The following is a 12,508-nucleotide window of genomic DNA, read 5'->3' on the forward strand; positions in this document are numbered from 1 at the left end:
TGAGGTTTAAAGAGTTTAAAACTTGCTTATGTCACTAGGTAAGTGGCAAGGCTGACATTGAAATTTATGTTGGCTGCTTCCAAAGCCTATGAGTTTTCCATGATGTCTCCCTATATAGTGTTCCATTATTGTCTCACAGATGCAGCGATGTGAAGGGATGGCGTTCAGAAGTGACTGAATAACTAGCAATCATCATAAAAACACATGATGAAAACTTCCTGGTGTAGATTATATTCTTAGCAAATATTGTTAAAATGAGGTTCTGACCAATAAAATGTCAAGAATGTTAGTATAAATTGGACAACAGTATGAAGGTAACTTCAGACTTGATTTGGCCATATTCAACGTATTAGATTCTCATTTGATCCTCAGCAAAATGAAGGCCTCCATTTTCACTTTATTTCTATTCTCTGTCCTACTTGCCACCTCCGAAGTGACAAGTGCGAAGTCTGTGAAGCTCTGTGGGCGCGAGTACGTGAGAACAGTCGTCTACATCTGCGCTAGCTCCAGGTGGAGAAGGTACCTGGAAGGGATCCCTCAAGTCCAGCAAGGTAACATGAACTCACATGACTCCTTTGTTCATTTTTTTCAGGCTTCTTTTAGTACCTGTTCCTCTAATTACTGCTAAGCCACTTTTATGTCAATTTAGGGGGTTATAATTATCAAAATAAACTGAGCTTGTCTTGGAAAAGAGATGAGCTGGCTACCTTTCAAAAAATAAAGACTTTTTTTTTTGTCTCCAGTTTAAAGATCATTTGATTGAATAACTTCTTCGATGTTCTCAGCATCTATGGCAGGTGCGACGGGGACAGAGGGAAGTATGTGGTTTCAAGGGCAGTGTCAGAGTAGCAAGATTCCCACACATGGGCAATTAGTTGGAATTCAGGCAAGTCTAAATTAAGGATGGAAGGAGAGAATCTGTTATTGAGCACCTATAAAGTGTCGGAGAGTTTCATGGGCAACATTTCATTCAGCCTTCTGATAAGAAGTCTGTGAAGTAAGTACTGTTACCACCATTTACCGTTTCACCGAGGACGAAACTGTTCACCCAGGCCGTACACCGCATGGCTAGGGAGCACACCAAGTCTGTCTGGCTTCCAGAGCTGAGGTTTTTGTTTTATTCCACACTGTGTCTCAGGTGGGAAGAAGACAGTGGACTGTTGTAACATGTGACAGGACTGTGGGCTCAGTGGGGTTTGACTGAGGCCCTGAAGGATGTGTAGCATTTGGGGAGATACCAGGAGTGGGGCGAAGTGAAATTCTGGTGGGAATTCTAGCAGTAGGAATGACCTGATCCGAATTTTGAAGGTAGGAACAAACCTAATGTGTTTCAGAAATAGTGAGGGGACTGACTACTCTGCAGTTCTTCATTTTTTCAATTCAAGTAACTTAGAATTTTCAATTCAAGTAACTTGGAATTCTCTCTGCTAATCTTATATAAAGCATGAGGCAGAATTTACTCGATCTTATTTTAATAATCAATTGTTTTTGTTGTTTATCATAGAAAGTTAAAAAGGAAAACACAATTCAATAATAAATGTTGCAAGCACATACACGATTGTGAAGGGTTCCATTCAGTTTAAAATGACTTTGGTAAACAAAAATATGTTTTTAAAATGACCCACTGTTTTTATATTTTAATAAGCTAATTTCTTGAAAAATTATGAACTTTCCACCCCCACTTTAATAGTGAGAGGGTCAGAGTTACTAGATTTTAACAGAAAAAAATAAGGGTTTTTTATTCTTAAGAGAGTAAGTATAATTTACTAGATTTGTGGTTAGAAAATCCAAATACACTAGCAAAAGCACATTTCTGTATCTACAAAACACACAAAGCAGTGGAACTGGTGTCTGTATGAGGCCATCTCTTTGTAACACCACTGACTTACTATTTATTTAGCCTTTTACAGGCTTTCAGAATATTTCCTCATATTATTTGTTTGATCAGTTACTGGTTTACCAATCAGCATTCATTCGTATGAGTTTTCGTGGTGTTTGCCAGTGTGCTAAGGTACGAGTAAGTTTAAACGAAGTTGGAGTGAGAGAACAACACCCTGATGAAAAGAGGGAGCCCCACTTTTATTTTCAGACACAGAGGTTGAAATCTGCTCTCCCTTACTGATCAGCTTTGCAGGGCATCTATGCAGTGCTTTTGCATTTGTGCATTTCTGGTTTATAGCATGTAGCTAAGCTAATATCTTTGGAGGCTGCTTGCTGGTCGTGGAGCAGAGGTAGCCAGCACAACTGAAGTCAAGCCTTGCCTTGGCTACTCTCTAGCTGAGCGACACTATATGTCTCTCCTCCCTGCACTCATATTTCCTCCTCTGTAAAATGAGGAGGCTGGAAATTCTCCCCCAAATGTCTAATCTCTCTGAAACCAAACCAACACTGTTTTGTTTTGTTTTTTTAAGTGATGTGTAGGATTCAATTTTCTTTCAGAAATCCAATGTATTTCCCCAAGAGTAAAACTTGGTAGCTGCCTTCCTTGTCAGGGTCCTCTAAAAAAGTTTTTTTTTTCTTTTCCATACAGCTGAGAGGGAAAACTACTTCCAACTTCCAAAAGAGCATCAGGTTTCTGAGGAAAGCATAGCGCAAAACCTTCTGAAGGTGGATTCTGCGGGGCAGGAGAGTCTTCAGCAGGGACAGCTGCCCACTGAAGGGCTTTGGGGCCCAAAGAAGCATTCAGTGATGTCAAGACGAGACTTACAAACTCTGTGCTGCACTAGTGGCTGCTCCATGGCTGACCTGAGTGCTCTTTGTTAAGACAGGAGCACATATCCAGGGGGTGGCAGAGGTTTAGCACATGTTTAATCCCAGTATCTTGCTGCCCAGTACACTTGCATTATGTAATTTAAATAACAGCTTTCGGATAGGCAATCTTCCTCTCTTAAAAGTTGTCCATGAATGGTTAAAGCCACGCTGAAGTCTGTTTTCTTTCTTTGTTAAGACTACTGCACTGTTCTTCTCAAATTTTAACTAATCCTTTGAAATTTCAAATGCTGTATAAAATTGCAATAAAAATGTCATAAACAAAGCTTTATGTGATTTTTTTTTACCTTTTAGAATTTTAAAAATAGCAGAAAATGCTAATGGCAGAAAAAACTAAGAAAATTAACTGTTATTTCATCTAACAGAAATAAGTATCCACTCTTAACTTTTGGGTTACTGTATATTACTATTGAAAATTAAAACATTGATTTATTGTCAGGTATAAGAATCTAAACAAAGTGCTTTTCTCAAAGACACTTAGTGTTCAATAAATAAGTGTTCTTGATATAATGCAGCTATTTGAAATTCTACTTGAGAATAGCTTGGGGCATAGATGTATGGATCAGCTTCTACAAACAGCTAAAATCCAGAAAATGTCTGATAATACGCTGCTCCCTATAATCCGTGCCCCTTGGCGTTGCCTCCCTTCTGCTGAGATAAAAAGATATTCTAGCCCTGGCTGGCGTAGCTCAGTGGATTGAGCGTGGGCTGGGAACCAAAGTGTCCCACGTTCGATTCCCAGCCAGGGTACATTCCTGGGTTGCAGGCCATAACCCCCAGCAACCGCACATTGATGTTCTCTCTCTCTCTCTCTCTCTCTCTCCCCGCCCCCTCCCTCTCTTCCCTCTCTAAAAATAAATAAATAAAATCTTTAAAAAATATATATATAGCACATCTAATTTAAAAAAAAGATATTCTATTCTCATTCTGCAAGTAAAGAAACTAAGACCTAGATTGTCGGGTCATTGTGATGCAATTAGATGTTTTCACAGAACTGTTTTCATCTCTAACTCTGAGAGTCAGCTCCTCAGTGGGTTGCAGGCATTAGTCATACTCTGTCCATCTAAAGTGTTGTTCTTATCCATACTATAGTTTGTGTATTTAAAATCCATCTACTACATACTGGGTTCTTAAACTGTGTCAAGACATTGTGCATAGCATTTAAACACTTTACTTCCGGTGTTTGTTTCAGGAAACCTGGGGGGGGGGGGCGGGGGGTAGTGCTTCATCCCTGTTTTGTAGATGAGGAGACAGAGGGAGGCACCGTGGCACCGTGGAATTCAGTAAACCTGACCCGAGTCACACAGCTAAGGAGATGGCGTAATTGGATCCAAACTCAGGCTGCTCTGCATGAATAAAGCTGTCACGTCAAACTGTGCTGGCAGTCAATGTGTTTGTTATGACCATGCACTCTTTCATAAAGTTACTTTCACTGAAGAATGTCTTTTGATGAGGCAGTATAATTAATTATATTAAATTTCAACCCTTTCAATATTCTGGGTGGGGAAATGGAAGACTGAATGAAGCACTTTTGCAGCCTGATGGTTGTCTCAAGCAAAAGCACTTGTGCGGTAGAATTGTAAGCTTCCAACTGGCTGTTTTTCCCATGAAACGCCATTATTTTGCTTTGAAGAAAGACCGAAAAACTGAGATTAGTTAGATTTGGGTATTTGAAATTAAACCAAACAAGATTTGAAAATACACAAAAATGAGCCTGTAACTTCAAAAGAAACTACTGACAGTATTTGTTGCTGATGGTAAAAGTCAGGCTCATGAGAAATTTTGGGAAATGTTTATTCACTGACATGAACATCAATAGTGATATTAATGAATTTGATATTGTGTAATGAAATGTGTTAGCATTTGTAAGCTCTGCATAACTTAGTGAACCAAAATTTTCCAAATGATCAGTGTATGATATTACAAAACCATGAATGTATATCATGATGAAAATATAAATAGATAAAATAATAAAATAGTCTTACATTATATATGTATATGATATTCTCAGTCATCTAAAGAGTTTTATTCTATTACATATTGCTTACTAACTTATTTTATTATCAATTGCTTCTGAATTTATCAAATACCTATTCAACTTTATCGTGATACTTTTTTCTTTTGATAAGGTGAAGAATTATGTAGATAGTCTTTCTTATGTTGAAATTTCTCTGCATTCTCAAAATAAATCTACTTAATCACAGTGTAATATTTTTTAGTACTCAGAATGACTGAATTGTTAATATTTTATTTGGAATTTTTACGTCTGTGTTCACAAGAAAAATTGATCGCTCTATGTTTGGCAGGGAAGATTAATCTAACTTCATGAAATGAAGGTATTGTCTATTCTTCAGAAATTTGGAAGAAAAAAACAAATAGTATATTTTGCTTGGTGACTTTTTAAAAACTTCAGTGCGGTGTACTATACATACAATCAAGTGCATAACTTTTTAGTTTTTACTGGAATGTGGCCACACTTACTTGGTTGTTTATGTCCATGGCTGCTTTTGTGCTTCTGAAACAGGAAAGGTCAGTATTTGTGCTGCTGGAACCAATAAGTAGAGACAAGAATTGAATCTTTGTGGGCACATTATTCAGATGCCAGTGATCTGAGAAGATGGTGGGTTGTGCACCCTCAAAAACCATCTTCACATCTCATCTCAAGCTGACCATCTTTATAAGGAGAAGAGTAGTTAAGGGATTTGGAATTCAGAGGAAAGTAGGAAAGGGGTTTGGAATTCAGGGAAAAAGTTCAATCCGATAAAAGCTGCACACCAGCAATTTTCCTAGCATCCTTCAGCTGCTGACCACTTATTCTGCATCCTGGTCACTGGATGTTCTCTCCCTGGAGCACATGGCTCAGATACCGTCTGGACCTCCTGCATTCCTCCCGAAGCACAAAGGCTGAATTGCTTGCAGGCCTCCTGGAGTCAGGGTGGGTCCGGTCATGCATTCCAGTTCCTGGAACAACATCTTTCAATGTGCATTAATCACTAAACTTATCAAGTATAACTAAAACTTAAAATTTTTAACTCTTCAGGTCCCCCATCACTTCAAGGCCAGAGCTGAAAAGTTGTGGCAGAGACCTCATGGTCTACAGAGCTAAAAATGGTTACTAAATGGCCCTTTATATTTTGCTGACATGTGCTTAAGAACACTTAAACTTCCTCAGGTTGACCCAGCTTTTAAAGGTCCTTAAAAGGCTTTGAATGTGTTTATGAACTAGATGCAAATTGGCTGTTTTTCAAAAGTTTTAACTGTCTTGCTAAAGTAAATTTCTTGTTATAAAATATATTTCCTAAAAGGAAAATATAAAGATAATGTATTTTTATAATTATCAATATTTACTTGTTTTTAGTTTTAAAATAAAAAAAGACTTTCTAAGCTTAATATTTCTTATATGAATTTTAAAATTATTTCCCAGCACCCCCTGCACAAATCAGGCTGGGTATTCATTCTTTTTGATTGTTAGACCATCCATTCTCATCTTTGTTTGTGGAAGCAACAACTTTCACTTTTCCTATTACAAACGGAAATTGAAGCTTAGTGCTCCCATACTGCTTATACTGGTTCCTCACTTTGCTAACTAGGGGAAAGTAGCCCAGGGTTGGGTGGGTAACCATGAGTTTTAAGTTATATCCTACGCTAAAATTAAAAAAAAAGTGTGTGCCATCATGAAACAGGTGAGGAAAGAAACTGAGAAGACATTACAGGAAACTTTAATCAGATACTTAACATATTTAAGCCTCAATCTGAGGTGGTACTCAAGAGTTGGAAAATTTTAGTTTAAGGTAATAGTTAATAAGCCTAGTAGTTAATGCAAGTAAAAAGCTTTTGTTTCAGGAACTGAAGGCTCGGCCCCCATCCTCTGACTCCAGGAGACCACAAGCGATTGACCTTTGTGTTCCAGAAGAGACCTTAAGCAATCAAGGTGGTATCTGAGCCATTGCGTTCCTGGGAAGGACAATCCACCTCCCAGGACACAGGACACGGATAAAGACAATTACTGGTCAGTGGATGAAAAAATGTTAGGGACATGCTGGACTGCATTGTTTATCTGATTAACCTCTTTCCTGAATTTTAAATCCATTACCTACACTTTTTTTTTTACCTTGAATTCCAAATCTCTTACCTATACTTTTTCCTCCCCATAAGAAGGCTGGCTTGAAAGGAAAGGTAAGAAGGTCTCTTAGGGTACATACCCACCATCTTCTCAGATCCCCAGCCGTCTGAATAAAGCGCCCATAACGACTCAATCCCTGTCTCTGCTGATTGGGTCTGGTAGGTGACAGGCAGCACAAATGCCTTTCCCGGTTTCAAATCAACCTTCTAGTTGCATGTGCTCATGCATGTGAAGAAGGAAGAGAACATATAAATTCAATTGGACTCTATGACAGGGAAAGATAAGTGGCAGTAAGCAAAAGAAGTGCAAGGAACTAAGAAAGTACAGAAGTGGGAAGAGGCAAGACATCTGAGTGGAAGAAGTGAAAAAACTGGCAGAGATTAGGAAAAAGAGGCTAAATTTGAAAAGCAAATAGGACTTTATAATAAATGTTGACTTTAGGAGAAATTATTTGTCATTCCAAGACAGTAGTAGCAGATAATCAAAACTTTGAAAAGAAAAAAAAAACAAGTAATCTGAGGTATTATACTATGCTGGTGAGCAGAAACTGCTAAAATATATGCTCAGTTCTTTAGGAAAATAGGTTCTACAGGAAGAAATTGGACATCAAGAGTAAGCTTCTATGGTGGGTCAGACATTTTACATACACTTTCCCTTTCATTCTGGATGGCAGGAACAAAGTAGTGATCTTTGATCAGTGAGAAGTTGTAATCATTACTATAATCATTTTTACCTTTGAGAAAACCGAGACTCGGGACACTGACCATTTTACCTAACGTCACACAGCTAGTAAAGATCCAAAGCTCAAATGAGATGTTTGTCTGTCAAATATGTGTTTAAACAAACAAACAAACAAACAAAATCCAAACCCGAAAGCTTGGATCACATTGCTGTTCGGGACAACTGAGTTCAGAAGACAGCAGAGTAGAACGCATGCAGCGCAGCGGGAGGAATGGTTGGGGGTTTTGGCTGGGGGACCAGACCCCCCTGCTGCTTGTGTAAACAACACACCGCAGGGGGTGAGAACCAGGTCACAGGAGGTGAAAGTGAAAGGAGCAAAGATAACCTGAGGCAGTGGGTACAGGCCACTTCCTTAAAAATTTGGAAGCAAAAAAAGCATAGTAAATTATCAATAATTACTTAATATTGAGTTTTCTTAATGCCTTTTTTGAAATAATATCTAGAAAGACAGGTCAGGTAACAGTCCCAACAAACAGTTCACTCTCTAAAATGCTAGATTTAAAAGTTCTAATTTCTCAATTGTTTTTTCAATCACTGTCCTCTACTTAATTATTCTCAAGAGTTGTTTTTTTTTTTAAGTCAATAAACTGAAGTAGTGCTTAATTTCCCAGCACATAGTCTACTGGACTCTATTGTAAGGGCCTCCTAGAACGCTTTCTTTAAAGTTGTTCTATTAACAATGACAACAGACAACAAACAACACTGATATTTCCATTCAAGATGCTAGTATATTTTTGAGAGAGAATCTTTACATTTCCTATGATGTCTGATAACAGAAATGGGTTATACAGAATTTTTTTAGAGTGAAGATCAAAAGGAAAGCATCATTTAATTTGTTTGGGGGGAGATTTTTCCCATTGATTTTGGGGGAGGGTTTCCTGCTGACATTCCCAGGGTTAGCTAAATTCTCCATAATTTGCTCTCAGTACTGACTATGCTGCTGAAGCTGCTGCTGCTGAATATTTTATAAAGCAGGAGGAAGATGTTAGGTCTCAGTCCAGATGACTGCCAAGTCCAAACCTCTCACCTTAACGATGTAGCTCAGCTCCGCTTCCACTGTTTCAGCTGCCTGAGAATATCTCTGTCTGAACGTCCCATTATCAACTTAAATTCAACAAGTACAAAGTCAGACTTATATCTCAGTCCTCAGATTCTTCCTGCCAACTTCCTTGTTCTTGCTAACAGGACCGCTGATCTAGTTGCCCAGACTCAAACTTTCAACTGCAACCATAGGAGCTGCTTTGGATGGAGGGCTTCCTATCAGGCACTGTACTGTTGAGAGCTTAGCAAACATGTATTTTCATTTGTTTTTAGCAAGCAGAGGCAGTGCCCCACATGCCCCTCCTAGCCATCCCTCTGAGTAAGCGTTCTGTCTCATGGGGCTGGCCCAGACAACAGCCACCCCACCAACCCCAGCCTGACTCCAAAACCCTGTGAGGTAGGTACCAGCATTATCATTACTTTAAGGTACAGAAGCTGTGGCTCAATGAGGTGAATAATATTTTTAAGTTCACTTAACTAGTGACTGGGATAGCAGGACTCAGAGCTGAGATGGCAAACATCCAGGGCTCAAAACTTTCAACAGCCTTGTCCTGTTCCCTTAAAGTCACCTGACTTCTCCTTCCCCTGTGACTGGTCACGAAGACGTGGCCCCTACAATGTCCCATACAACAGTCTTCTGTTTTTTGTTTCCATGTCACCTCTTAGTTCAGCCTCTTATTAGCTCTCACTTCTCCTGAGTGGTCTTTCGGTTCTCTACTGACAGATTTATTTTAAGGAATCACTTCATGCATACGATTAGCTTAATGGAAATGAATGGAAAGCCTTCAATGACTACCCATGACATTTTCTAACCCAGACATTCAAGCTATCCTCCGTGAACCCTTGCAATCTCACCACTTATCTTCATGAGCACTGCTTTTCACCCAGTCTAGACTTCTTCCTGTACTCTGACCTCCTCTGTCTCTTGAAATTTTACTTATCGCCTTCACAGTCTAGACAAGTACTATCTCCTTCATGAATCTTCCCCTGATCCCCTTATCTAGATAAAGATGTTCTGGAATTTTTTTTATAAAAACATATTCTAGCCCGTGCTGTGGTCACTTGTGTACTTGTCATCCCTAGAGGACCCTAGTTCCTCCAGAGTTAAACTCTGTGTCATTAGTGTCTTTGGAGTTGGTAGTTAGGGTATAGCTCAGTCATAGCACATGCTTCTTACTTGGAAAGTTAAGATGTGTTAAATTTTACTGTGAGGTGCTGTCAGGATGTGTGGTCTGTGTATTCACAATGTTTTCAGTCTAGTAAGGGAAAAAAACTATTATTTAAAAATTAGCTAGAGAACAATCAGGAGGAGCTCAACTGTGAAAGTGATGGAAGAAGAGAGAATGGGAGGAAGGAATGGATGAAGAAGGATTTCGAGAAAAGGAGAGACCTGGGTTTAATGCTGACAGTGCAGAAAGTTGCTGTAAGTAGAAGGAAAAAAAGGAGTGAAGGTAGAGATGGGTGTGGCCAGTCTGGGGAGGAGGATGGCACTTTACAAACACCTATTGAGAGAGAAAAGTACCAGGGAAATTCAGGAAGTTTCAAAGGAAAACTATTCCCTCAAATTTACAGTGTCATTTCATTTTTTAAAAGTTTAATTTAAAAAATTGATATAGAATTAACATTATGTAATTTTAAGGTGTATCATTGTTGGGAACCACCCTGCCTGGTTTCAGAAGCTATAACCCCCACCAAGGCTAAGGAGTGACCTTGGACAGTAAGCCACTAAGGAGACAAAAACTTATCTCCCTGGCAGGAGCACTGCTTCTGCTCCTTTTATTTCATCCATAACTGGCCCCCAATGCTTGGTCAGTTAGCCAATGACGTATAAGATTCTCAAAGTGGGGAATGACCTAAGCTAGGCACGATCATGTGGGAGGCCCCCAAGGAAGGACTTTGGGGGCTACGGCAAAAGGGGGTGATGGACCCTTGTCCCTCAGCTTTGACAAAGCCTGAGTCCTCATTCTGTCTGTGAGGGGTCTCCTAATCTCTTGGCTGCCTTACTTTCCTTGCTCCACCTAAGTCTGAAACAATGACAGAGGGTGGTGCAGCTCTGTGCTGGAAAGGGCAGGTTGCCTGAGTAATCAGGCCTAAGAAAGTATATGTTAAATCCTGTGAAATCTGCTTTGTTTAGAATGCTCTCAATTAAATAATACGGGTCCTAACAAGAAGTAAGTTCATTCCTCAAAATTTTACAGCTCTTCAGCTATAGGACCCTGACTCAGAATAGGCCCTCAAAGCTCTTTGTTATCTATTGCTTGATCCTTACTGCCTGACAATTATTAATGAGCTTTATCTATATTCCTGTGCAAATGAACCCAATAAAAGCCCATTGAGGAACAGGCTCCTGGCCCTTCTCCTTTGAGAGATTAGCCACCTTTCCTCCCCCAGCAGATCATGTCTTGGTAGACTTATTCTCATCCATGGTGGCCAGGGGGACCTTGTGGGCGGAGCCCCCCCCACATATCATGTGTTGATCTGACACATTTTTATATTGCAATGTGCTTACCACTATGGCTGGCTTCAGCTAACACATCCATCAAATTTCCTACCTCGAGGTTTTTTATGATAACTAGTGTTCTTCTAAGTTAGTCACAATTAGTGAGTTTTAACTGTATGTTCCTATTCATCATCAACTATCTGAATTACATACAGTACATGGCAGTGAGCTGGGAAACAGCCTCCTTTTTGTTTTTTAATAGCCATCTTGCTTTAAGGTTTGAGTCCTAACACAGTGTGGGACAGATGGTAAAAAAAATATTATGGATAAGAGTTTAGAACTCTAAAAAAAAAACACCCCATTTTTATAAAGAGGTTTCTACACACTAAAGAATTTTCTTCAATCTTATTTAGTCTCACAAAGTTGTTCTATGATTTCCCCTGTTGTTGTTCTAAGAGAAGAGGTGTTTGCAACTGTGCGATGAAGCCACGAAGCTCATTTACTTACCGTGTTTATGACACAATCCAGGCTCCAAGCTGGCCTAGGGAGATTGACAGTATCGGTTTTGATAAATTATTACACAGATGTAGTCCCACTAAGGCACTAACAGAAAAAAATAACAAAAATTGACTAATTCATTTTGAAAAGCTACCTTAAAAGCCAGAGGAAGCAGAAGGACAGGGATTTAGAAGGTATATGTGGCTTTAGTACATGCCATTTTGGGGAAAAATAAGACATCGATATTTTTTTATATTTTATTTATTTATTTTTAGAAAAGGAAAGGAGGGAGAAAGAGAGAGAGAAACATCAATGTGCGTTTGCTGGGGGCTATGGCCTGCAACCCAGGCATGTGCCCCGACTGGGAATTGAACCTGCGATGCTTTGGTTCGCAGCCCACGCTCAATCCACTGAGCTACGCCAGCCAGGACAACATCCATATTCTTTAAAACAATAAAGCACTGCCTGTTTTCCCACTTGTTAAATTTGTTCTGACATGACTTACATATCATTTTTTTCTTAGAACTATAGCGTTGCTAATTTTCTCCATATGCGTACCATTTGTCTTTGACCTTTAACAACGTCCTCTAGGCAGTCCACTTACCATCCAAAAACAATGCCACAGAATCATTTTACGTGCACACAAACGGCTGAACGCCCCATAAAAGTAAATGATCCATGGCACTAGCTGCATTAACCAGCAGAATAATGAGCTGTCTCAGCCCTGTAAATTTTAGTGCTGTCCATTCAAAACCACACTGGGTCACTTAGTATAAACTCATAAGAACAAAATACTAAACACACGTTTTATTTGTTAAGCAGCCAGCTATGTATTTTGTGTAAAAGTTGGTTAGCCTAGGAAAACCTATTCAAAAACACATTAGGCAGTGTATATT

At 39.3% G+C, this 12,508-nt stretch overlaps 1 protein-coding gene across 1 annotated transcript; it reads left to right on the forward strand.

Annotated features, from left to right (window-relative positions):
- Positions 1–316: 316 nt before the first annotated feature.
- INSL5 (insulin like 5) lies at positions 317–3,034 on the forward strand. Its single transcript, XM_045835561.1, has 2 exons — positions 317–551; positions 2,531–3,034. The coding sequence occupies exons 1-2, from the start codon at positions 377–379 to the stop codon at positions 2,761–2,763; spliced, it is 408 nt and encodes a 135-aa protein (XP_045691517.1). The 5' UTR covers positions 317–376; the 3' UTR covers positions 2,764–3,034.
- Positions 3,035–12,508: the final 9,474 nt, after the last annotated feature.

The sequence above is a fragment of the Phyllostomus hastatus genome, unplaced genomic scaffold (assembly GCF_019186645.2).
Source record: "Phyllostomus hastatus isolate PE091 unplaced genomic scaffold, TTU_PhHast_1.1 phas_contig_209, whole genome shotgun sequence".
Classification (NCBI taxonomy): Eukaryota; Metazoa; Chordata; class Mammalia; order Chiroptera; family Phyllostomidae; genus Phyllostomus; species Phyllostomus hastatus.

What these genes read in the sequence shown, in the direction of transcription:
- INSL5 (XM_045835561.1), top strand. Translation starts at nt 377, where the DNA reads ATGAAGGCCTCCATTTTCACTTTATTTCTATTCTCTGTCCTACTTGCC. An exon ending in GATCCCTCAAGTCCAGCAAG is followed by an intron (nt 552 to 2,530) that starts GTAACATGAACT and finishes TTTTCCATACAG; the next exon opens with CTGAGAGGGAAAACTACTTC.